The 27,801-nt window shown below is 32.8% G+C and overlaps 1 protein-coding gene across 8 annotated transcripts; it reads left to right on the top strand.

Annotated features, from left to right (window-relative positions):
* The first annotated feature begins 14 nt into the window (after positions 1-14).
* On the top strand, positions 15-27,801 carry LOC108913977 (coiled-coil domain-containing protein AGAP005037). 8 transcript variants are annotated; one of them, XM_018719660.2, is made up of 13 exons: positions 15-142; positions 4,454-4,579; positions 8,215-8,323; positions 8,404-8,538; positions 8,658-8,773; positions 12,842-12,898; positions 13,603-13,692; positions 15,279-15,341; positions 16,008-16,283; positions 16,508-16,724; positions 16,798-16,953; positions 18,802-18,913; positions 25,433-27,801. In XM_018719660.2, the coding sequence occupies exons 1-13, from the start codon at positions 40-42 to the stop codon at positions 26,615-26,617; spliced, it is 2,745 nt and encodes a 914-aa protein (XP_018575176.1). In that variant the 5' UTR covers positions 15-39; the 3' UTR covers positions 26,618-27,801. The 8 variants fall into 8 exon arrangements, with proteins under 8 accessions (XP_018575176.1, XP_018575170.1, XP_018575171.1 ...); XM_018719654.2 differs by lacking the exon at positions 4,454-4,579 and having other exon boundaries at positions 8,416-8,538; XM_018719655.2 differs by lacking the exons at positions 4,454-4,579; positions 12,842-12,898 and adding an exon at positions 11,217-11,264 and having other exon boundaries at positions 8,416-8,538.

Genomic DNA, 27,801 nt, shown 5'->3' with positions numbered 1-27,801 from the left:
TTATTGCAGGGTAGTGCCGGAAAGAGCGCGCCATACTACATGGGATCGACTGCTAGTCTACCAAGAGGAGCCACCCTCCTGAGAACCTACTCTCCGGCGGTGGCTGCCATCCCCGCGGAACGCATCAAAACTCTTCCTACGGGTACGTAGACCTGGTCTTCACAGCTTGTGGTTCTGTGAATGGAGAATGACGACTCCTAGTGTCCACACAAATTTGATTTCACACCACAGCATGAGTTGTAGGAAAAACGTGTGCATAGGTGGCTTGTAGGGGATTTGTATTGTAAAATGGAGTTGTGTTGTGGTAGAACGTGATCATACAATCAGTCCCATTAATATCCCGATAATCTCATAATCACTAAACGATTATTTGAGACAAATTAATGTATTGTATAGGTACCAGTGATAAAAACTGCCAATATAAAATTATATTAACATAAACTACAATAATTATTTTTATTCACAATCACTTTTTAAATCTGACTTTTATCCGCACTTATGAACCCTCTAACTAAAGTGATACTTTATCCACTGGTGGAATAAAGTAACTTTATTTCTCAGTAGAGTAATGAAAAAAATAATAAACCCATAAGTAAATCAAAATTAATTTATTTACTTATTACCATCAACATTTACATTTATAGTAATAGAAATATATTTTCTGAATATTTCACCAGCATTCACGCAAAATCCTTCTTCTATAATTATAATTTTCTTGAAATGCCCGCCTTGATGTTAGGTATTGAAACAAGTAAGTACCTGCCAACGTCCTCTACGTCACTAATTTTCAAATTTGTCAATTCGCAGCATCAACAGGCACCAAAAATTCCCATTATTAGTGCAACCTAAAATAATTCAAAGTTCACTATATACCTAACAACATGTAAAAGGTAAAGAGATATTACCTTAGTCATTAAATATTCTTTATTGGAAGCCCCAGTCAAAAATTCTTCAATATGTGCTCTTTCTAATACACCTCTCGATTCACTCTTCAAATAAGCAGTAAGCTTGTTATATTTTCCAATATCTATATTTTTGTAGACCTTTATAGCCTTCAACATCGAATACTTCGACCACATAGATGAAATTGCATATTTTTTCTACAAATTTAAAAAATACGAAAGCATGACACTTCTTCGTAATGTTCCCTGGATTTCGCTGGCAATAAATGGAAAATTGCTTATTGAGTTTCTTGAAAAACAGCCACAGGAATACAATTACTTTCTTGCATTTTTACCAAATTCAGATAGAACTGTTTATTAAATAATTGATAATAAACAACGTACCATAGCAACTAGTGATGATTGTGATGTGATTATGGATAAAACGTTGTATTGCATTCGTGTTTTAATTGTCTTTTATCCAATTAAGAATATTAAACGCTCCAACTACGGTTTCGCGTTTAAACATCCGTGCGTGAATAAAATGCTACTTAAAAACACTTATACAATAAATAACTATTTTCGATAACTGTCATAAAATGTTAATAAATTTCTTAAGTGTTAAAAAGACACTGATTCGAACTAAACAAACTTTTTTGTTCAAGGGAAAAAATATTTTTTTAAATTTATTTCAATTGAACAAATTTTATATCTGAAATTAATGAACTCGCACTATTTTCTTTGTTCGAAAACTGCAATTAGGAATTTCCATTATAATGGATTAATATTCTTCGACACTTGTAAAATCAATTTCACTTTCCTTCAATTTAACACTCGACTCCTAATATTTTGACACTATTTTTTTCTTGAGGTACACAGAATTTCTTTGCTTAGGGAAATTTCACATTTTGAAATTTTTTGGACGCCTTGTATGTTTTATTACATATTTGATTAGGTACTGCCCATGACTTCCCAAGATAAGCAAAACTTTATCAGGAATAACTTTTATCAACAATAAAAAGAGTGCGGTTCCCCATCTGGGCACACGCTGTATGTACAAATAGAGGGTAGACCAATACAGGGTGTCCCACGAAACAATAAACATATTTCAGTGACTACTTCGATTTTAATTTTGAAAATTTGGTCAATATGTAGCGTTTTCGGTCCTACTTATTATCTTGTGTCAGCATTTGAATAAATTGACAACAATAAACTGGTGACAGATTACGTGCTTGTTTTGAAGTTCCACTAAAAATTTCACAGCAATCCTCGAAAGAAATTATGCGATATCCGTTGACTGCACGAACAACAGTAAATACCTTAAAAACCAGAAGAGGGAACCATTATACGATTCGAAAGAGAACAAAATTGTTCATCGGGTTGCGCAAAAATATACAGGGTGTTCCATTTAAAAAAATAAGTTAAGATGGCTTAAAGTTGACTAAATTCGGCATTAAATTTCTACCACCCTGTATGAAATTAAGTCATTTTGAAATTATGGCTGGGAAGCTTAGAGCTTTAGTTATGTCCCCTATAAATTTTATCGCTCTAACTTTATTACTGTAAAATACACATCTTTTTGAATTAGGCAGTGCTTTTTTAATTTTTTTTGAAATAAATTAATTATATCAAAAACGGTTAACTTTAAGAATAGGGAACCTTTATGAAAGTTCACTTAAAAAATTGACGTAGAATCCAAAATTGCAATACTATACAGGGTGTTCCATTTAAAATAACGAAGATGACGTCAACTTCCGTTATAACCAGAAGCGTTATTTTATATTTTAGTTGAGAAGGGCATTGCCCAAATTTTCAAAATTAAAATTGAAGTAGTCGCTGAAATATGTCTAATGTCTCGTCACCATGGGACACCCTGTATAAGCAGAAAAATTAATTGCCTATCACATTATTAAGAAGTATGCACTTCGACCATATTTGGATACTTTCTTGCGATTACATTGAGTTAGGTTTGGTGGGTCCGTATCTAATTAATTGCAAGCCAAAAGGGTATGTCGTTAATCTGTTATGCCAAAGAAAGTCTGAATTTGCAAACTTTCGTGGCGATTGTGATATTTATGGTGCAGATCAGCTTGTATGTACCTATATTGAGCAAAAAAGAAGTCAATTGGTGATATATCTGTTTGTTGAAAGGTATTATAATATAAATAAACTAAACGTAACATATATAATGTAGGTACCTATATAAAGTGGTTACTAAATTATTCATAGTTAAAAATAAAATGTGAGAAAATAAATAATGGAAACACCATTTCTTCAAAAGATTTAACCACTTCACTAAATAACACTGAAGCTTAAATATATAATTAATGACTTGCTTTGTAATATTTCCACGCATTCATTGAAATGTAAGCATGTGTATGTTTCCCGACTGTAGCATTAATTCACATATTTTAAGCCGGAAGTCAGTGGCACCAGTTTAGGATTTATACGGTAATTAACTTGTTAATTACCTTGCAAAAAAGATCTCTTTGTATTTAATCTCCACATTTAATTAATGTATCATATAAATTCGTTTGAATTTTAATTACAATCTCAGAATACTCATCACCAGGACAAAGTTAAATAAACCAATATTGTTTATTAAATATTTTTTGGAACAGTGACAATAATTTTCCACAGTATTAAACTAATACTCTTCTCTCTTACAAACAATTTTATATATTTTTTTTAATATTAAATTACGATGTATTACGATTTAACTCCTAAACGGTGTCTTGGCTTCGAATAATCTGTACATATTTATGGAATAGTATGGTCGTCTCTAGTTTAAATATTTCACATACATCAAAGCTTTCTTCATGGCGAACAGGTGGACAAAATAAATAGACGTCTGAGGTATCTGCACCATTGAACTTTGAACCTTTATGGTACAGATATATTCAACAAATATTACGCAATTTTAGTGTGAACAATATTTAATATTTCGGGTACAAGAATTCAAAATTAAAATTCTCTTTTGGTAATACGTTTTAAAATAATAAAAAATTGTATTTAAAGATAGCATTAATTGCGAAGTGCACAATTTTTGCATGTGGATAGTTTTTTGACAATAGATGAGGAAAAAAATGTCCTGCACAGGAGCGGACCGGGGAAATTGGGGAAATGGCCGGAAAACATAAAAAAAACTTATTTCGTGATTAATTTGAAGTGTTGAGAATTTCACAAACATTCATAGAATCAAAGTTGTAGAGCATAAAATTCTCTACAAAAAAGATTTCTATTGACTTTTTCGTACATGGGGTTATTTCAGAGATATTTATGAATTTACATAAAGTGACAATTCTTATGCAAATCGGACGGCTTGGTACAGGTACCTTAAGCAATCTTTCTTGTCTCTTCAATTTACAATAATAATAGAAAGCAAATAGTTTTAAGTAACCTGTTGAACTTGTATTGAACAAACCACCATGAACCATGAACAAAGTTGTCACCCCAAACCACGAGGATGCTCACAGCAACTCATGCTTTAATACCACCACCACCCAAAACAACAAAAAAAAATAAAACCCTAGTGTCAATGATCTAATGGTAAGACGGTGTAACGTGTTAAGGTGCGCCCCCCAAACCGCAGCGAGCGTACAGCACTGGGGCGCCGCGGTCGAGTGATGGCCCACCTAGACCTCCAGATCGATTCGTCCCATTCCAAAGGCCCGCCAACCCCTTATATAACATACCAGGTGGGTCAACACCACCTAACTTCTGCGTTCCGTGGACTCTTCTCCTAGCAGAAAGGAATCTGAGCCTTTTTAATACACGACAAAACTAAAATAAACATTAATTAATACCGTTCTTTGATCAGGAGTTGTCAATTTTCAAAAAATAATTATTTTAAACAAACAAATGAGCGTCTCAGTATTTGTTGCATCCGTATTAAGGTTAAAGCTAGGAGTAGTTTTTCTTTTAACTGATCCATCTATGCTCAAGTTATCCAGCAAATTGAAAACGCCTTTTGTTGGAAGTTGTAAGTAACAATGTACGAGATAAGAGTAGTATTTCACTACTATTTCCATTTATGTATACTTACAAAATATTCTGGCTGAAATAATTCGACATACATTGTACCTACTATTCTGTCAATAAATGCAAAAACTTTTATTTTTGCAGCAACAAAGTTTGATTGAACGCTATTCAGTTTGTTAACAAAAATATAGATAAATAACGAAAATAAATTGCAAATAAAACCTATAAACTGTAAACCATTAAAATACATATCAGTTCGATGGTTTGTGCATATGTTTATTAAGTTCTAGAACTAAAATATGTATTAAATATATTTGCCCATTGTTAAGACAATATTAGAATTACTGAAATGTAAATTTACGGGACACTAGATTTATGTGCAATAAAATGCCAACCCAAATGTCTCATTCTGTCGACCAATCTGTGATTGTTTACGTCTGTCAGTGTCATGGAAACATGGGCGCCACTTAAGGGAGAAGGGGGGCACTTCAATAATAGCTATCTAAAAGAACAACAGTAAGTACAAGAGTTATTATGCCGTGCAATAGTGAATACAAACTTGTTGCGTTTAGTAAGTTCTTATTTTATAAATATGATATTCCCAAATTCCCCCCCTACCTCCCCCTTGGATTCCATAACAGCGTCCATGCTTGGTATAGATAATGTATTTGCCCTTACACTTCCAAACTTCTACAAGCTACGTCATATTTGTTTTCCGACGACCGAGAAAATAGAAAATCTGCTCACTATAAACTATGCATAAATCGAGAACTGACCCATTGACTTCATGTATAACCTCTAAAATAAAGCGTTAAATGTTACACTTACCTACCGAGCAACAGATACCTTTTTGCTACCAGAAGAATCCATTCGAACAACATTTTTGCACTAGTCGTAAGTGGCTGCTTGATGTGGCATACCTAGGTTTTGTAGTCGTCCTAATATTTTTTGTAGTGTGTAGTGTAAACCCACCCTTAGGTTTCTGTCCACTGTCCATGACATTTTCTTTAGCTTTAGTCATGATTATTTCGAGAATATTTTCAGTTTTAACAATTTAAATAAATTCTAATGATTAACTATAAAAATTTAACTAATTTTTTAATTTTTATATGAGAAACACCTAATTTATGTAACAATATTTTACCGTTAGATTGATTAATCATCAATTAAAATTTAATTTATTATTTAAAATAGAGCTCTGTGTGTTTTATAGCCCAAACTAAATATATTTTATAGTAAATTTGAAATCCATTACGTTAACAGGAGTTTGTTCAAAAAACCGTTAATAAATTACTTTTAACTAGCAATTGGGGTCTCGCTAAATAAATGATCAATATTTAACCAAATTTTATGTAAAATACACTAGTCACAAAAATTAAAGGGTAGGTAATAAAAATTCAAAATTTTTAGGTGATTTTCAAAAGGCTGTAACTTGACGAAAAGTGGTCGTAAAATAAAAAATTATGATAATTAATTACTAGAGAACTTTATTATCGTTATTATCGTTTTTTGATGAAAGCTACTTGGTTAAAACAAAATTATTGAATGGTTTTAAATTGTTTGTTTTTCGGTATACAACATTTCCAAATTTAGAATTTAGCGAAAAAATCATGCTTTGAGGTTAAAAAAACGAAAGCACCCTTAGCTTATTCATTTATCTGTAAAGTTATCTCCAAGTTTAGCGAAAATCCTTAAATACGCAATTGTTTATCTTTTCTTCAATCAAGTTTTCAAAACCCTTCTAAGATTTTCTGGACGATCATTAGTTCCGAAGTAACTAATTACACAGCTCCACAAAAAAAAAAGGCTTGTGCAAATGTCCGCAATATATTATTCCCATGTATTTTGAGCCACTGAATCCGATTTAAGAATTGACCCAGCAAATCACCAGAATTTTCTAACATCAAAAAAAAACACAAAATCAACTAATCAGCATCAGGCATGATTTATCAGCGGCTAAAACTAGTGCTCAGTGCTTTGTATTCCCATATATCTAGATTCACTAAATACGAATCCGATGTCAGATTTGGCCCAAAATGTCACAAATCCTTCCTAACCTTAAAAAAGCTTTAAAATCCACAAAATTAATAAATCGGTTTCTATGATCCAGGTATGATTTAACAGCGACTGAAAATCATGGTCTAACCTATGTATTCCCGTATATTTTGACTCACTGAATCCGAATCCGATGTGAGAACTTCCCCAGCAAATCACCTGAATTTTCTAACCTGAAAAAATAGCTTTTAAAATCTCTAATATTCTCGAATTAAAATGATAAGGATTAATTACACAGACACAAAAAAAGAAAAGTGGTATATTCTAAGACCAAAATGACTCGATCACTCACCATTTTTTTTAAATAAATTAAATCCGTACCGACGAAAAATGTATCGCAAAAATGAATGATGGTGAAAGAGCAGCATGGCAATGATGGAGCAATTCTGGATTCTGATTCAGCGCATCTAAATACATAAGGAATCATAGGTCTAGTTTTTGGAATAGACCATTTTTCTTTTTTGTGGGTCTGTGTAATCCTTATCATCCTAAAATTCAAGAATATTACCGATTTTAAGCCATTTTGTCATGTTAGAATATTCTGGTGATTTGCTGGGCCAATTCTGACATTGGATTCGAATTCAGCAGTTCAAAATACATATGAATAATATATTCTGGTCATTTGTACAAGGCTTTTTTTTGGAGCCGTTATCAAAGCCAAGCAGGTGATTATCGCTTTGAACGGCGATAACTCAACGAAAAATCATCGTAGAAAGCTCTTGAACAGCTCAAATTGAAGAGCATCAGTCAAATTAAGACTTGACAGCTGGGATTGCCAAAAAAATATTGAAGCCCGTGAATCTTTTAAAAAGGAAGCAAAAATTTTGATTTTTTCCTCTAGATTTCTTAAGATTGCTTAAAGGTGATCAACGATAAAAACTAAAATCCTCCATGCTTCAATATCATTTTATTATTGCTCTACAACTATTTTTTGCCAAGTTGCAGCCTTCTGAAAACCACCAAGTTTAGGATTTTTTATACCTTAATTTTTGTGACTAGTTTATTTGAAGAAGGAATATATTTTTAACAACTTGGGCTTGTTGAAAGTAGAGGAATAACTAAATACAAAAAAATTGACAAATTTTAATTATTTTACCCATAAAAAAGTCATGGCATATCTTCTACATTTAAAAAAAAATACATTTTTATCACATCTGTACAACTAACATTTTCTACTTGAAATTAACACTTTTTCTTAACTAAAGCAGCTAGAACAAGGCATTTTCCGACTAACTTACTGCGTTTCTTAACATCTCCTATAATAAACTTCCAGAAAATACTTGGTTTTATTCTGTAGATGGATACATGTCTTCGCCAGAGAGGGGTTCAAGATACGAAGATCCATATTACAGTCAGTACGCTACCAGATCTGGGTCCATCACCCCAGTTATAGATGAAGAGATTAGGTAAGTCTTTTGTAGACAAGTTGAAAGACCTGCCGGTATGACATTTCAAATATACTTCTAGCTTATAAATTTCAAAATAGAATCGTTTTCAGCGATACGGAGTTACTGGATGATTCGTATTCTTTGTATGGAGTGAAATTGCCACCAGGAAGCGGTCCCAGAGTGGCCCCCAGGTCTCCTTTTCCCCAGGCTTCGGTTCCTTATGACGCCACAAGGCAAGTAAAAAATTAGTAGTATAAAATAATAATGATATGAAAAAAACAGCTTTTAAAGAATCTCGTAAGTGATTTTCGTCGATAAAAGCAAATAAACATAATTATGTAAATATTTACAGATTGCGAGTAGAAAATATGGAAAGGCAGCTGGCAAACTTAACTGGTTTGGTGCAGAAGGCCCTTACCCAACCAGCTGCGACCCATCTTCAGGTACCAGGAAGAGAGAGCTATCGAGGTATTTATCTAATTTTTTTCTAATAGCCTTCTTTAGCGTGCCTGTGGTTGTCCTTTGCACTAGCATACATATAGCATAATTATTTAGTCATAGAAAAGAGACGTTTTAGCAAATATTCATAGCTTTAATACACAGTTATGTGGAGGAAGCACCAAAACCACCATACAGGATCGTATCGCAGTTATTCAAATCAAACAGGCAGTAAAAAGATATTGTCGCTTCAAATTGTTTTGAGTGAAATTTATTTTAAATATTTTTTTATTCTTTTGTTGCAAAATGTAAACTTCTTAGTTTCAGAGATGAGAATCATAATTATATAAAATATGTGGCTATACAGGGTGTTTTGAAAGAGATGCAATAAATTCAGGGGCTCAGAGAATATCGCAAAATAAATGTCACTAAGAAAAATGATAAATAACGACTTCTACAAGACAGTCGTAAACAAATAAAATTTATGTTATTTTTAAAAATGTATTTCTATCAAATTTCAACGCAATACATTGTTGAAAATAATGGGCAATAATTGATTTATTTAAAAAATCATATTTGGTGCTCTGTATCTCAAAATAAAAGACAACAGGTTTTTAGTTTTTACAAAAAAAATTTAAAACACCCTGTATATTAATAAAAACTACTATAAATACACTAGATTTTTGCAGTTTACATTATAATATAATTTTTTTACATGAAAAACTCCCTAATTTTCTACAACAAATTACCACCGTAATTTTTTGTACTTGTTTATTTATAAGTATTTTAAATCATTATTTAGTCATTATTACGAAAACCGCTAATATTAGAGATTACACACAAAAAGTGTTCAGAATGTACAGTAAACTTCAAAAATGGCATAATATACAGGGTGTTCCATTAAAAAACATATCAATGATGACTGCATATGTTCTTCTTGAGACACCCTGTATACAATTTTCTGTCAAAAAATCCGCAACTAAACGAAAGAATTTTGAACGAATTAGTTGTTTTCATCATGAATGCACTGTATTATTGATCTAAAACGTTTCTAAAATGTCAACCAGTACACTACGCTGTTTAGAATCAAATTATACCAGAGCAAATTCAGTTACGTCAAGGTAAATCTAGTAGCCTGCTCCAAAAACAAACGAGCAGCGTGAAAATGAACTATCCTCGCTATGGTACATTCCCTTGAAAAGGCTTCATTCGTGCATAAATAGTAACCACCCCCTCGCTATTTAAGGGTGGGATGTTGGGTCGGATCTTGGAGAACAATTAATCACAGATATTAGTTGCGTATAAGTGGGTGGTTTCGAGGCCCGAGCCCGAAATTTACCCTACAGTCTCCCCCGGTGAACGCAGAAGTTAATTTATAACCTCGACACGACAACGTTGTGTGTAATTGATGCTGCTCCTGTGTTTAATATTCGCTTATTCACTTGTTCTATGTTCTAAAATGGTAGGATTTTGTGTAAGGCATGGCGATTTTATTATTCATAGACTTGGTTATGATTCGACTACGTGTTGAGGTTAAAACTAACGAGAGGTTCCCATTTTGCTCATGCGGAAGTGATCCTGATCACATAAATCGTAACCTTTCTTTCATTTGACAGTTAACTGACACATGACTGACATTGATACAGAAAGAGACCTGTTTATTAAATAATATATTTATATATTTGTTATATATTTTTATGTACAGAGTGTCCCAATATTCTGTGCACAGGGAGCTACCACAATTTCCTGCGATCAAAATAAACAGGGTTAGCTGTACTAAGTTGCTTCGTTTAGCCGATAAAGAGATCAAAGTTGACAATTTTTTTTTTCAATTAACTGAAATACCGTGTAAGTTTTTATTGAAATTTGATACACTAATACTGCCATATATATGTCACTTTACGACATAGTGAACGAAGTAATCGGATTAATAGAATTGTGAAAACTACCCCCTCCTTTGGACTTAACCGCTCATAATTTTGTCAGTCTTGATATCCTTTAGCGACTAAACGAAGCAATTTAGGATATGAGTTAGCTAATTTAGATAAATCTGTTTATGTTGAACGCAGGAAACTGTGTGCATGGAATATTTGTATCATTGAACGAGTAAGCGTATGCCAAATTTCTAATTTTGACATTTGTATATTCGCCCCGCAACAGTAGAGATCAATTGTTAAAAATGTCCCCAGCCTCAGAATTTTCCACGTATAACAGATAGTTAATAAATGTAACTAGGTTAATTTTTCAACTTTTGCGTATATTGTAATTCACTGCACATTTTTGTACAGCTCTCACTACCTTAATTGTACAAAATTTTCAAGGCGTAGGGACCCATACTGTCGTTATATGTTCGTACTCGTACATCGATAAAAACTCATTCCCGTAGCATTTAAGCCTGCCCAACGGTGTAACTAATGTTGCAAGCTTGTAAATATTATGTTTGTTGCTAACATCACCTTCATTTCTACTACAGGAGACGAGTTCGATAAGAACTCCAGTTCGAGTTCCGCCTCGCTGCCAGGTTTGTATCCACTTGCTTCTCCTCCGCTTCTTCTACTAACACTACTAAGTTCTCCTGCATGCCTTCACAAAATGAAATTTTAGGGATTGTGGTATAGATGGTGCACAAATATTAGCAAACGAAGCCAATAGTTGGCGAAATGTTTTTAGTTACCCTTTTAGGCTTGCTAATATTTGTATTCTTCTGCATTATTTACAGAGAAAATACAAATAGAACTGTGAAGTATCCAACAGTTGATGCATTTTGAAAGCCAATGCACAGGGTATAACCTTAAGTGGGGGTCAGTTTTTTATTATTGTATTATTTAATTCTTGTATACGCTGTCACTAGGCAGCGTACACCGGTCCATCCAGAATTAGCGTGATAAGTTGTATCAATGAATTATCAACGTTGCCAATTATAATCTTTTCAAAACAACTGGAAAATAATTTAGTAAAAACAGGTTGATTTTTACGGCTTAGGAACGTGTTATTTTAAAGTCACCATATTTTTTTTGACGTCAATGTGGAGGAAACGTTGAACATAAAAAAACATTATATTGTTTAAAAACAACAAAATTTAGATACGTTTCTAATTGTAAATAAAACTAATTTAAATTTTAAAATAATTATTTGTTGCCATATTAAAAAACATACATAATAAAAAAATTAATAAGAATAATAATACGAATATACGAAATATTTCTTTAACATTGTTTCATATTTTAACAAACAAAACAATTGTGTTATTATTTTTTCTTGCATCTCAGTGTCAACTTACTGTTGTTATGTAAATTAGATAAGGACGCATTTAAGAAAGTTAAATCAGGTAATAGGTATTAAAAGTGATATAATTCTAGACAATATACGGTATGTTTCTACTCTTTCTTTTCTTATTTAGCCCCTTCAATAGCTAATCACTGCTAGACATATTAAATTAATCGAAAATAAACAAATCAGCAGCAAAATTAAATCGCGAATAGTTTAAATTTCCAGCAGAATCCGATCCTGTTCCGAACACTTACGAAGCTCAACGGAGCCTCCCTTGTTCAGTTAAAATTCCATTGAAAAACCACTACTACCAGTTGACTTCACACCTGGTATGATATGACGGGATGGTAGATAGATAGAAAACAAACTGCCACGTTAATTGGACGAAACAGGAATGGCCCATTACGTTTTTTTTTTAAATCATAAAGCGTCTTTATGTAGTGTAGGTGTAACCTTATAAAGTTAATTATTTCAGTATTTCGAGGCGGTATTTTGTGTTTTCAAGTTTTTATGTGACATAAGTGTTTCTACAGATCAAATGTAACCTCCGTATAAATATGACCCTCATTCAAAGTTACACCCTGTATAGTTTCTTCTAAAATCAAATAGCAAAAAAATTGTGTATATTTTTTTAAATACAAATTTTACAAATTTTTAGTAATATATCCGCACTTAATGTATTGTTGTAATTTTCTCTGTAAAGCCTTAGATAATTGGCATATGACTTGTAAACTTTTCCATTTATTTTAAAAGTTTAGCCATGTTATTGATTTCGCGTCAGTTGAGGTACTACCTTGTATAACACACACTATTTGTCTATGTTGGCAGATGATTCGTACCTCCGATCTGACAGCAAAGCACCCAAATTGGGTAAAAGTGGCTGTCGTAAGTCTAATATTACTTATTAAGCATGTCGTGTATACTTGAACTTGTCAAATACATGTCTCTACTTGTTCAGCTAACTTTACAGTACATTACACGTTTGTCTGAGGAAGGATATTTGGTAGTACATGAATTCATTGTGCTCACAAGCATAAATATACGATATCCTTTTTCTTTATTGGTGTTTGCTACACAATTTTGAATATATAAAAAGCAATAGACTGTTACATTATAAATAGAACATACAATATCAATTGTTTGACAGAACAGAAATAGTTTATAAAAACGTACATACATTTTGAGGTTAAAATTAGTAGGAGCTTTCGTTTTGCTGATTTACATAGTATTGGATCACTTCTCTAGAAACCATTTTCGGTTTAATAGTAGCGCTGCTTTAAAATATGATATATATTTTAAATAAATAGAACATATTTTAGCAGACGAAAATGTCTGTGAGACCACTACCAAATATGTTTACACGCAAGACAAAAAGTGCATGTGATATCATGACCTGTTGACTACCATGGTACTCATAACTGTGAAAACTAACTGCGACTAGTGCCTAGCTCCATTTCATATCGTTTACTGCGCTCTTCACTTTCCTGATTGTAGCTCTTCATTACCCAAGAGGATTATTTTCAATATGATCATATAACCCTCCATTTCAGCCATCATTTTTTAACGATTTGTTTGTGTATGATTTTTAGATAAGTCCGTATCTTTTGAGAAATCGGTATCGTTCAGTGACGAGCCCCCAGACATGAACTCGCCCAAGCAACACAGCCCCCAGCACGCAGGTAAGCGTTTTTAATTTGTTTTTTGTATTTTGTATGAAAGCTACTCCAGGAATTGACATTATTCGTTGGAAAAATAAAAACCAGTAAATATAATAGATTGTCATGAAATAAATACTGAATCAGAATAATTATGTTTCTTCTTATTTGAGTTATACCAACACCACCTCTGTGACCAGGTCATAACTGCAATTCGTGACATCAGCTAGTGGTTTACCGTATTACACAGACGAAATTTTTGCTTTTTTTTAACATCTAAAATCAATGTAAAAACCACGCATAAGCCGGTAAACCAACGGAAGAAACTAAATAATGTTACCTGGCGGTGCGATACGAATTTTGTTTATGGTTGTGGTGTATTCGCCAAAGAAACGACTTCAGCTGACGTCACAGAGGAATCCGACAAGGCAAACCTTTGTACATTAGCGCATTAGCACAGAATATCCTAACTACAAGGATATTCTGTGGCATTAGCCTTATGCAGACTGCAGAGATGTCACATTGTTTGCAGGATGTAAGGAGTATTACAAACGCTCTATATTTTCAAAATAAAAGATATTGCAACTAAACGAGCAAAATAAATAATGTCAATTCCCATCTTTTTAATAAAAGTTTTTGTTTTTAATAATGTTTTGAAAATGACTCTTGAAAAGTTCGTATAAGGAGATTAAGTTAATGTTAATTGTGAAATGAAGTCCTTCGGTTGCTTTTTGCTTAACTACACGATAATTTTTTGCTGAATTTTACTCATAACTAAATTTATGTCAAAATCATATTTTATTTTAAGAAGCACTTCTATTTTTTTTTTACTTTTCTAGAGTAAGCAGAACATTAGCTTAAGACCCTAAATAAATACACTCGTAGTAGCATTCGATGTACAGGGTGTAGCAAAACGTGCAAAAATTGGAGAACATTTTCCTTGTCTATATTTAATAATATTTTCTTATATTTTCCCTTGGAGCCCTTCTTTTATCCATTCTCTAATTATCTCCTAAGTGAATATATTGAAAACAAATTTTATGTGTACAGTATGTGAATAAAATGACATTCTACATGAAAACATAAAGTCTTGATGCAAGTCAGTGGGGTAGATTCTTCAAAAATTGTAACACTAATAAAAACATATTTTTAAAATTCCAATATTATATTAAATAGCATTTTAGCAATTTTTAAAAATATGTTTTGATACATTTAAATACAATTATTTACATGATTCATTTTTGACATGCCGTTGCGTTACACCCTGTAAAATAAATTGTAAGTATTACGGTTTTCCTGTGGCATGACTTTAAACTAATTTTAAATAAACTTTTTTGCTCAGGAAAGGTAAGAAATTTTACCTATTTGTCGATTAACACCAACCCTTTTCTCCGTCCAATTTTTTTCAAAATTTGTTGAATTTATAAATCAGAATGATGGTATTAAATCACCTATTTATAAGAAAAAATATGATATTAAAGACCTGCGTATATGAAAAATATAAAGTTGGCGTTACCGACTAATCCATTTAAAAAAGGAAAAAAAAAGTTGTTCTGCATGTGTGTGATTTTAGACTAACTTTTGTTTTTTGGAATTTCTGCTTCCCGCAGCGGACACTAAACCAGCAAAGCCTGCAATAAAATCTTCCACTCTCCCTAGAACTTCTTCCCAGGGTAAGTTGTTCCTATTTTGTTACATATTTCGCTATTGTCACCCTGCTGAAGCCACACATTATTTTTATGTATCGAATGACGACTTCATATCCTTGTCGATGTTTATATTACATATGAATAATAATTGTCCATAAACATTTAATATATTTTAGTTATTATTAAATATATACTTGAAGAATTTTGGTAGGACTCACTTTAAGTCCTCCGTATTAGGTACATATTTTCTCAAATTATGCGAAACACTATATCCATTTCTTTTACACAGGATGATCTACAGTAAATAAAAAAAATTCAGAGGATATTAGAGCATTAAAAATGCTGCAAGTTTACCTAAATGCATATGTGTTCATTTATTAATGGTTTAGAATTGAAAATAAAAGATAAACTATTTAGACAATTCAGAAACAGTAGACATTTTTTATTTATTTTTCAGTTTTGTAATAAGGTCCCTACACTTTTTCTTGGTGTCTAAAAATATCTGTTTGTTTTTGAATTCTCACCAGAAATAAAATTATTTTCTTCAACTTATCCCCACGTAATAACTTCTGAACATTAGTAATTGAACACCAGTTTATAAGGTTAACTTACAACATTTTTTATGATCTAACACATTATGTGAATCACCCTGTATGTATGTACACATTTCACAAAAATATTCTTCCTCAGAAAGAGACCGTCTGAAGCCAGCTCCCCCACCAAAACCAGCGTCTCTGTCTCCTGGCCAGTACGACAGTCGGATATACAGGGATCTGCAACTCACCCCCGAGATGTACAACCAACTGAGAGGCTTGCAGAAAAAGGCCAAGGACCTCAGGGCGGAAGTGAGGAACTTAAGAAGGATGTCACAGGCACAGGCGCATTCTGTAAAGGAAACTATAAGGGACACCTTCATCAAGATCAGAGCGATGCTGTTGGCCGGCGGGGAGCAGGTTTGGCAAGCAGGTGAGGAAGCAGCAGAAAAAAACTCGTAATTAGTTCTGTTACTTATTCACTTCTCTACGATTTCTGATCACAGAGATGTAAATCGTCCCAATCAGTTTATCTGTTCGAAAGTTACGAACAAAAAGGTTATTCAAGTTTTCCTTGCATTTCGCTAAATTTTATAAACATGTAAACTTCAAAACTACCAAAAACATGTACTTCTAATCCAGATGTGTCATTATTAGGCATGGATCAAGAACGTGTGCGACTGACTCGTGAGGAAGATTTATACAAACAAGAAATGCTAAGGCTAGAAAAGGACCTAAGCGATCTAGAGGCGACGGTAGAGGAACTTCGGGGCAACGTCATTAATAGAAAAACAAGGGTGAACATGTCTGATGTCGAGAACATGGCGCTGGTGCTGAGTAAAAGCTCTAAAACGGTTGCTGACTTAAAACTAAGGTAAAACATTTTAATAAAATACCAATAACATTTTGTAAAAGGAATACCCGAAAATGAAATTATTTCATTGTAGATTTCCCGGCCTACAAGATGGGATGAAAGCCTTCTTGAGTACAGAAATGGAAAAGGTGATGCGAGAAGAGAAATTCCTCAAAGAGGAACCCGAGCGTCTCGAAAGCGCCCTCAGGCGTTGCAAAAAACTGACAGGAACCCTTGTCACTCTTAAGAGGTAAGTCCAAACTCAGTTGCCACGCAACAAATAAAACAAGCAGGCCTAGATAACAATAGAGACTCTCGGTTTGCCATGGGAACTGGATCCAGAGAAATGTCAAGGCACCAACTATTTATTACAGTTCACGATTCAACTTTTATGCAAATTTTACAAGAAAATAAATTCTTTTAAACGCCAAAATAAAAAATTTTGCACATCCGGGACCTTATCTTTCGTTTTGATTATCGTTTAGTTATTATACAGGGTGCTTACGAACTGGGAAATTATTTTTTAATAATAAGAGGAAATAAATGAATAGTGAAAAAAGATGTGAACTTGTTGGGAACTACTGTCGTCGAAAGGAAATAACATGTCATTCTATTATGATAACATCGCAGTAAGTATTCAAGGTTGCTGTATAAAATTCCTGCTATTCCTATAAAACGTCTTGCCATCATATGATAATATGTCGTGCCGTTTCAATCCAAAGTGGTGATAGTTCTTCTACATCACTGACTTGTCTGTCATACATAATTTATTTTTAAATATCCATAGAAATAAATTTCTAAAGAATGTATGTCCGGATAACGAGAAGGTCATCATATAAGAACTGATAAATCATTTCCTAAAAATTTCAGATAATATCATCGAAGTCAAGTGATTTGGCAACAAAGAAAGGTCTCTAAAAAATAATTCACGACTGAGTAGCAGCATATATTTCTAGATGTAGCATTGTTATTTATATCTCACCTCTATATTCACTCCATGCCTCCAATCCATCGATTGTAACACCCATCGCATACTAACAGAACTAATCTTCGAATCGAAATCGGTAAAAAGTTCAAAACCGTTATATGTCTGGTGGTCTGGCTGACGAATTATTGTAGCTGTTTACTAGATATTGCAAGTATAATTCAGTGCTAGTCGCGACATTATTCCACATAGTAATTGTTTCCCGCGATTTAAAAGACAATCTTGTTGTAACGAGAAACGGATGCAGCTCTTCTTCTCCAATTTACGCCATACAGTCTGATGTACAGGCCAGTGTCATATACTGTTTGAATGAGTGTTAAATGTTGCAGCACTTGGTGCATAAAACTTGGAAAACAATTTGCACATATTTTATTATATTTGCAATATATCAATAGCAAATCCACAAATTCGTAATTACTCTAACTATGCGCTATTATATTATCCATATTGTACTCAAGTGCCAAATTAGTAGTGAGTGATTCATTATTCATACTACAGTATGTCAGATTAATTCAGTGGGGTTCAGCAGCTCACGAAGATATTGCGACAATCGAAGAAGTGTAACAGTGTGAGCTTTAGCCATCTTGTGCACTATATATTTCATATATTTGACCTTTTCTTTTTGTTCAACTACTAATAATTAATATAGTGTCTTTATATTCAATGTTCTCCATTCAATTTTCCCATAAAATATCCTTTTCTCCATGCAGATGTCAATTTTTCTAATTCGTCGATTATGGTAAGGCACATTATCTGTGACATTCTCTGTATCAGGTTTGATGTGAGGCAAAATAGAACTATTTTTCAAATACTTCACTTTCTATATGCTCTTGGTAATCTCTTGTAGTCCCTTTTAAGTAGGGATTATATCAGATTAAGAATGTATGAAGCTACTTTATAGTATTTTTGGATTGAAGTATAAAGTAATAGTGAAATAAAAAACTTTTGGATGTGCAATCGGTGACAGCTAAGAGCAATAGATGCATCGTTGAACCGAAAAACCAGAAAAATCGACTTCTCCCATTAAAAATATATCTCCAAGTTCGTAACCACCCCGTATTTCGGGAATTTGTCAAAGATCATTACAAATTAAACTTGTGTGTACAATTATAGACTTGCTAGTGTTCAGGAGCAAAGGCTTCCATGCTCGAATTCAAATGACGGACGCCTGTCGCCCACCTCTACCGAGACGCCACCAGTGACGCCATCGTCAACGCACAGCAAGGTAGGCTTTCTTAAAGGGAACATAATGGCTGTCTAACCCGCATGTGTTTGTTGTGATGAATCAATTTATATAATCCTTCATGATGCAGTAGTGAGATTATACAGGTACCATCTAAATTATTGAAATAGTTGTCGATATGGACAAATGCTGGCCGAAGCTCAGTTTTGTGCATATTCCTTAAGCTGTAAATTGCATTATTTCTTTGGAAACAATTGGCCCTAACCAGATTATAATGTGTACTAAAAAATGTCATAAAATATTTCGATTAATATTGAGGATAAAAATTGAACAGTATTGAAAATTTTAATATTTTTTGTACCAACTTGCTTAACAAATTTTGTAAGCACTAGAAATCAAACCCTTTAACTTATTTTTAGGTATATCTCACAAGAGATAAAGATGAAGGTTTAAACCTTTCCAGTTGTGGTTTTGATTTCTAGGGCTAGCCCTTAGTTAGCTTCCTGTGCTGCAGAAAAATTGATATGTGAATAATCTCAAATATAAATTGATTCCAGTCTTAGCATTTTTCTTACAGAAGAATGCCTAAAATTTAATGGATTAAAAAGGTGATTTTTCAAAAGATGTACACGCATTTCCAATGTTACCTTAGCTATTTGCCCTCCTTGAATCAGTCGAATCATATTTGTAAAAAGTGTAGCAATTTCTCTCAATGTCACTCTAAGGTTTTTGCAAATATGATAGAGTCAATAGTTTAGGCCTCTCCTTGCTGTAGAAAAGCATCTTGTTTCATGCCCTCTACCCCCTTTTTGAGTTCACGAATTTATTAACCATTTTGCACATTGATTTTCAAATCGCCTTTAACATTAAGTGAGTGTTAATTTGTAAGCGCTTTTATAACGATGATAATGTACATATGTGAGTGTTAGATTTTAGAACAGTTACATGATTCAAAGGCAATACTACATACATTTTTATATCCACGCCTTTTTGCCTTTATAAATTCAACTTGCTTCGAAGGCTGTTTTCCACAATTTTTACTTACTTTATGCTTTTTACTGCTTCCAAGTCAGGAAAAATCTACAGAATCAAAGAATCCGTTAGATTAAAAACTGAAATTGTTGGAAATGGCTTTCAGATAGTTTAGAGCTGACAAAAACAAAAACCACGCAGAAATTCACGAGCCTAACAACCCCAAAAACCCCCCACATTTCGACACCTGCAATAACTTTGATATCACAGAACATTGACCAAATGTTTTATTGTATTTCCATGTAGTACGACTGGAAGTGGAGCTCAAACTTCAAGGAAGCTATAACCACTCACGAGTAAAAAAAACTCTCCGTTTACAATAATGCTTGCATATTTATTAATTGAATCGTACGTGACATGTTACTTGATCATGATTTTGGCTTGGATCGGTATTTTTCTTATAATTTATTGGTCTATCTATTTTTGCACCGAAAAGCACTATTTTGCATAAAATTTACCTTGTATTTTCTGATGCACAACATTTATTCCTGTGTACATACAATTGGCTTTGAAATTTTCGTCGTTTTTTGCTGTTGTCTCTCGTCACAGTTCTCTTTATTACCCTCTTCTCTCGTTTCTTTATGTTTTATATTTGAATGTCCCAAAGTGACAGTTTTTACACAAATTTTTACATAGCTGTACCAAAACCATCAAAATTTCAGAGTTTAATCATCAGTTAATTTTCAAAAACTGTTTTTAATTTTTTATATGAACACTCGTATTTCCTTTAATCTATTTTGTTGAAAAAAATATATATAAATAAATTCGTAACTGTATTTAACAAAACGTTCAATGTCAAATGTAACAAGGAATAGAATGCCTACCTTCTTTTGGATGATCATATAAAAATATTATTATCTTCATTAATTTAATACCACATTATTGAAAGAAAACAGTCACACTAACAATATATCCTAACAAAAGCAAAAAAGGATTATAGCACTTTTAAAAGCAAAACCCTCTCTCATGTATATTTATTTATCTAACTGCTAGGAAAATATAAGAGAGTCGTTCACGATTTTCTCATAAAATAGATAGTTATTACTCGTGAATAAAATGGTACCTATATTTTATAATTAGTTAACTTAATAACAATAATTAAACAATTTCTGGAAACTTTTTAAACGGCCTGGTATATCCATTTGAAATGAGGAAATTCCAAATAAAAAAGGTTTAATATTCGGAATAAAACAAAAATATTACTATTACTACTATTACTTATTAATATAAACTTGAAAATGCCTGTGATCAGGGGTATTCTAATTTGTAATCAGCATTTTTTTCAGTCTATTCAAATAGTAACTTCGCTACATTAACTGTAGTCAATACTCTTTACTTTTTTTACTTTGAAATACCTTTTCAAAATAGTACTTGTTATAAATTTGTTTTATATTTTCTTCAATCAGGGATATATTTACATTATAATAACACTGGAGCTTTTAAACAACCTTTTGCCTAATACATTTTTTCAAAAACTGACATTTTTTACCGGTATTTTATATCCACTAAAATAATGTTGACCTGCATTTAAATTATATTTTTAGGTTTTTTGCTGCTAAATACAAAACACTAGCATTATTTAATTCTCATTCTCGTGCTTCTTTTGATTTATTATTATCACAACAACTCATATTTGGACTTATGCAACAATGGTGGGTAAAAAAAAGTTAAAATAAAAAATGTGTATTTAAAAATGTAAAACAAAAACTTAAAGTATAGTCAGGAATGCAGTCAAAGCCAATTTAAATGTACTCTTTTTTATTATTTGAGCTTTCGGAATAATTTATTCCTGCTTCGGGAGAAACTAAATTATTCTGAAAGCTCGAGTAATAAAAAAGAAGACACATTCAAATTGGCTTTGACTGCATACCCTACTATACTTTAAGATTTCGTTCTTTAACTTAGACAGTCGCCTAACATTTTCACAATTTAAAAAAATATATGTAAGAGGTTTTTGAGAAAATGTATAAGACAAAAGTTGTTTTTGAAGAGATAAATTTATATTTAAAATTTTTACACTTGTAATTTGAAGTTAAGAAAATTTCTAATGAAAAACATTTTATTTGGTTCTAGATTATAAGATAGTGCTCATACGTACATAAACATATTTCCAATTCAAAGTATTTTTTTTTACCTTAATAATTTAAAGATTAATACATACATGTAATTTAAATATTGTCAGACGAGAAGGAATTTTATACTGACTACAAAATAGAAAGACCAATTTTAATCAATTTCTAAAGTAATTAATCTCAAAAAGTTGATTTTGGAGCATTTTCATTTCAGAAATGTCTTTTTTTAAGAGAAATTTTGGTATAATTCCAATTGGCCCTTGTCTTTCTTTTCAAAATTAACATCTAATAAATGTTGTGCCTAGAAGACCAATAAATTGTACATAAATTTGGATGATGCATAAAAAGAAAAGAAAATTACCTTTTCCTTATAGTAAGGTCTCATTGGAAATGTCTTAAGTCTGGTCACAAGGGCCTTTTTGCACCATTAAATCTCATCCACCATTTATTTTATTTGTTAAGAAAAATCAGAAACATCTAGCATATTCGTTTTTGCCTTCCCAAATAATTACTTAGACTTATTTAAATTAATTGATAACACATGACGCTTATTTTTTATTATTGATAAATTGTACCGTTATATTTTTATTTTGTAGTTGACTAACGCTTGATTTTTAGATTTACCACCTGGGACACTTTACTAGTACATTTTGTATCTTATAAGTAGAAAAGTAACAGGTAGACATGCCAGCATTATTTCCATAGGTTATCCTTTGTTTCATTTTATGAATGTACTTGTAAAGTTGGTAGCTTAGAATGTAGCTTTTTGCTTATATTAACCTTGTAAGAAAAGGTTTCCTGAGTAGTTACGAAATTTTCGGTTCGCAAACTCTAACCTTACTATAAGGGAAAGATTTTTTATATTTGCATGCGTTCTGCTTTTTACTTATTCGTTAGTTTCCGTTTCCATTGTTTTGTTGTCCTCCTTGCACGATGCACGATCGTTTTTCATTTGTTTTTTAACAGAATGTATGAATTTTTGCCTACTGGCATATTATTATTGGTAAGATTTAACATATCCCTGTAATTCGTATTTACTTACAACATATTTTGTTCTGCACGTTCTGCTTAAGGCTTTATTTTGTTCCTCCTCTTTCGTACGGCTTGAACTGTATGTGTATGTAGTGTTCCTGCATCAAACTTCTTATTTTATTGGTTTAATTTGTTAATTTTTTAGTTGTTGTTTCAGTTGGATTCACCCAGTAATCAGTAGTTGATGTTTTTTTGCACATTAACATTTTCTTTAAGGTAATCTTTATGTTAAGTACGTTTCGTTCCCCACAATTTCAAATTTAGAAAAATCATTGTCGAAAGTGCTACTTAACTAGACAATTAAAGCAAGTGTAGAAAAATATCTAACCAAAATATTATTTCGTTTGTTTCTTCACTCAGTCATTGATCAAACTTTTTAATAATTTTATTTAAAAAAAATGCACAAAATTCAAAATAAATATTTCTATATTAAAAAAGTACAAAACGCTTTAAACATAAAATACCTACGAAAATACTCTTAAAAGTGTTATAAGTGTATGTGTATATGATTTAATAAACATAAATTTAATTCAAAGTGCTACTCTTTTTAACTAACGACATTGTGGGAAAGAACTCTTCTGCGGACAGACTACGGTTGATACCTACTGTTAACTAAAATTTCCGAAATCTTAACATTACCTATATTAATGATTCGTTTACAATATACAGTGACTAACAGTCACAGCCAGTGAAATATTGTGTTTTAATGTGATCTAAATTTTATTATTTTAATTAATTTTTAATTTTACCGAACTTTAATTGCCAACGCGGAGAATAAAACTACTGTTTCAAACAAAATTACTGGTTACTTGGCCTGTAATCTTTTATGAAAGCTCTATATCTGCATCAAATGAAATACAACTAATAGGTATGAAAACACCTTAAAACACAAAAATAAATATAAAAAAACACTATAGAAGCAATATACATCTACAGACAAAAAATAAAGAAATAGCAAAAACATCAAATGTCACATTTAGAGAAAAAATAGTCTGATTACATAATAATAAGAGGTTACTGACTTGCTAATATTTTCTTTGATTTTGTCTCAACATGTAGGCAAATATCAGCCCAAATTCATACTTTTATTTTTATTTTATTTTTTATTTTTCTTTTTGATTTTCGAAATTTTTAAAATTCAGTTTGCTGTTTCCTTATTTTCGTACACTGCATATATACACGTCTACAATATTATAATATATATATAGTTCACGTAATTTGTAATGAATGTACGGGATAGTCAATAAGAAAGCTCTTCCTCATATTACAGAATATACCGATAAAAATGTTAAAATGTCTTTAAAACCATTGCTTTACTAAAAAAAAATTTGCATTTGTTTTAGTTAACACAATTTATGTCAGAATAATCGGCAAGATAACACAATGACGAAATCTGGTCTACATTATTTTGGTTGTTTGTTTGAATTATGTATAGTTAAGTGTACATAAAACCTTACCAGTTTTGAAATTATCATGAAATTGTGGGCGAACTATATCATAAATCCCATTGAATTCCTTTTGGACAATGCAGCAATAATTTTTTGTTGCTTTCCCAAGTCGTTTTACGACGCTTTATATTTTTCACTAAAAATATTATTATTACGTCATATATGATTAGATTTATGAGAATTTATCTGCTTGTAAGACTGCTAAATGTTCAATGAATATTTTACTGTTTGTTATAACTCTTTTTTTAATAATATACTTATTTAGTAATTAATATTTGGTGGTACACAGACTTAAACTTAGAGGTTATTATTTACTGTGCTAAAATGTATCTGCTGTCACTGCAAAGAAATGGAGATGCCCCACCAAGAATCAAATCCGCTATTATTTCCTATTCTGAATTTGTCTTTTTCGTAAAACGCCCGAATAGTTGTGAAATTCAAAATTGCTGCCACTTAACCAATATAAAACACATAGTTTTGTGTATTACTACCCAAAAGCATACAAATAATACAGAGACAACAAACGTTAAACCGCATACTTTTATTTTACTGGTAATTCGTTTGGCAGGTTTTCTCCCTTTTCCCTCAATTATCGAATAAAAAATCATTGAATTTATAGAATGCCACCTAAAAAGCAAATAGAATATAGGCTTAATTTCTCACGAGTTTAAAATCCAATTTAAAATGAAAGTTTGCGAATCAGGGCGAATGATGTCATATGCCTTCAATTTTTGTACATTACAAATGTTTTTCAAGGCCATTCAGGCAGTTAAAAATTACTAAAATGTAGGCTGTTTTTCCAATACTACCGAAGAGAGAAAAAGAAATAGGTGGGTCATGCCCATTATACCTTTTTAATAAATCAGTCCAGTTAGTATGTGCAGCCATTAATAATTTGTGGCAAAGTAAATAACAGCCAGAATTATGTACGGTAAAGTTTTTCATATGTTTTATTTGTGCTTTAATTTATTCCACAGCCCCCTACCGCTCCACGTGTGGGGTCGCTCCTCGTCGGGGGAGACAGCAGCCCCTCCGACAGTGGCCAGCGTCCGGAGAACGCACTCGACGCTCTGCTAGACGAGTTGCAAACATTTTCCAAACCCCACTCCAACGCTCAACCCCAAGACACCTCCGACCCACCCGCAATCCCCGTCAAGGGCAACCGCCCTCCCCAAATGTCGGAGATCGGAAGAAAGGGCAGTATGGACTCGGCCTCGTTTCTTCCCTCGCAAAACCTCTCCGTCAGCACTGCCACGGGCAGTCTGAGGCGTTTGCATTCGTATCCCAGTGGGTCAGACACCGACAATAGCCCCCCTATCCAACCCCTGCAAAGAGATAATAAAACAACCGCCAAACCTCCTATTCCAGAGAGAAACACTGAGCTTCTTCAGCATGTAGTGACTGGAAAGAGAGTACCCCCTCCACCGCCGCCGAGGACGAGCTCTAAGTCCCCGTTGGCGTCACCGACTTCCCCAAGTTTGCCACCAAGGTCGCCTGCCACGGCCCTCCAACATATCCAGAATGTCCAGAACATGGTCGACAAGCCGATGTCCCAGTTCGAGCAGGCCACGCAGAACCTCGGCTTACAGACTTTGCGGAGGAACGTTCCTAATAGATCTAGTATTAAAGATAAGTCTCAGACGCTGCCTAGGAATATAGGGTCGAACCTGCAGATACCAGTAGAGTCCGAAGCTATATCGGCAAGCAACAGCAGCAGTTGCGAAAGCGTCAACTCGCAGGACGGATCCAAGAAGACGCGGAAAGAGGAACTAGAACAAAGACACCAAGAACTTTTAAAGAAGCAAAAAGCCCTTCAAGAACAGTACGCCCGCTTGCAGCAACTCCAAAGAGGCAACAACACTTTAACCGTTATCCCCCCAGCCCCCGACCAACTGCTAAAGAAGACAGGAAGCGAATCCAACCTACTACAAAAGATGGGCTTACAATTGTCTACCTCACAGATCACCGGCTCCCTAACAAACCTACCAAATACTTCTGCAAACGCCGTCAGCAAGAGTACACCCACCAGCACCAACTCCAACCCCACCAACTCATCGAACCCAGCAACACACAATAACATTGACGACCAAAGCAAAATCTCCAACAACTCGAATACGACTAATACTCAAACTAACAAAGTCTACGAAACCGACATACTGTGACCAACTAAGACATGACTGCAATCTGTATGTTAAAATATGCACACATGATATTCATATCACAATTGGATTGTTATTTTTTTCTTGTTGAATGTTAGGTGTTGATAAGATTAGGCTACTTCTTTGTTTATCGATTTTTGTTTCGGTTGCCCTTGTTACCAAATCAGCACATCTCATACTTGTACTGTTATCTATACAATTAGAAAAAGTTTAACAATTTTCTTCAAATGCAATTTCAATAGAACTTTAAACATTTCTAAAGAGTATAACAGTGACCATGCAATAAACTTGCAAGTTTCCTCGTCAAAACAAACAAAAAAAGTGATCCTAAAATTAAAGGATCCCTGATCTTTCAGAGAATGGACGTGAGGCACAGTTTTTGATCAATTATCTTGAATAATTGATTAGATAAATACGATAACAATTTTTTTGCATATGTCGACAATCTACTTCCTTAAATCATGGCAGCTTCCCTAAAATAATCATAAATTCCGCTACACTCATAGATCCACAGAACACTAAAGAATGTAGTGTTCAATATGGTTGACTTGCTCAAGGTCACAATTTTTTATCTTGTCTTTTCTGATTCATATTACGTGCATGAGGGGTTATAAGTCTATTCTGTAATTTTCTTACAGTGCTATAAATTCATATAATAATATCAGAAGATAAAGCGTAACTTTTACAAAAATATTTGTTTGATTTTTTGTAGAGATGGGCACTTCAGAAAAGTGTTACGGACATGTCCGTTAGACATGTTGATGAAATGTTCAGACATGTCGGGAAAAATACTTTTAACCTTGAATCTAATAAGGCACCTATGAGTGACGTCATGTTTTCACAGGTAACTGCTTGAGGGTACACAATTACACAAAGTAAAAATAAATATTACTGTTATTCTAAAGAATGTGTCGATATATTTTATTTATTACCTACCTTTAGACTTTTTTATAAACTGGTTTCCAATTTTCCCCTGGCAGCTAATACACTTATTTAAATGTTTTTCCATCCAACCGGAATTCCTATAAATGTTTTTAAGCAGAACTTACATTTATAATGATTTTACTCAATTCAGAAAAATATAACCAAACTGTTGATTTTGGCGTCACACTTCATTTATAAACTATTGTGTGTAAACTATGTGTATTAAATATTAAATTAAGAAACAACTAATTACTATTTACTAA

This window comes from Anoplophora glabripennis, unplaced genomic scaffold, assembly GCF_000390285.2.
Source record: "Anoplophora glabripennis isolate ALB-LARVAE unplaced genomic scaffold, Agla_2.0 scaffold665, whole genome shotgun sequence".
Lineage (NCBI taxonomy): Eukaryota > Metazoa > Arthropoda > Insecta > Coleoptera > Cerambycidae > Anoplophora > Anoplophora glabripennis.
Note: the sequence above shows the minus strand (reverse complement) of the source record. Positions and strands in the feature narration are given on the sequence as shown.

What these genes read in the sequence shown, in the direction of transcription:
- LOC108913977 (XM_018719660.2), top strand. Translation starts at nt 40, where the DNA reads ATGGGATCGACTGCTAGTCTACCAAGAGGAGCCACCCTCCTGAGAACC. An exon ending in AGGAAGAGAGAGCTATCGAG is followed by an intron (nt 8,774 to 12,841) that starts GTATTTATCTAA and finishes CTATGTTGGCAG; the next exon opens with ATGATTCGTACCTCCGATCT. An exon ending in CATCGTCAACGCACAGCAAG is followed by an intron (nt 18,914 to 25,432) that starts GTAGGCTTTCTT and finishes TTTATTCCACAG; the next exon opens with CCCCCTACCGCTCCACGTGT.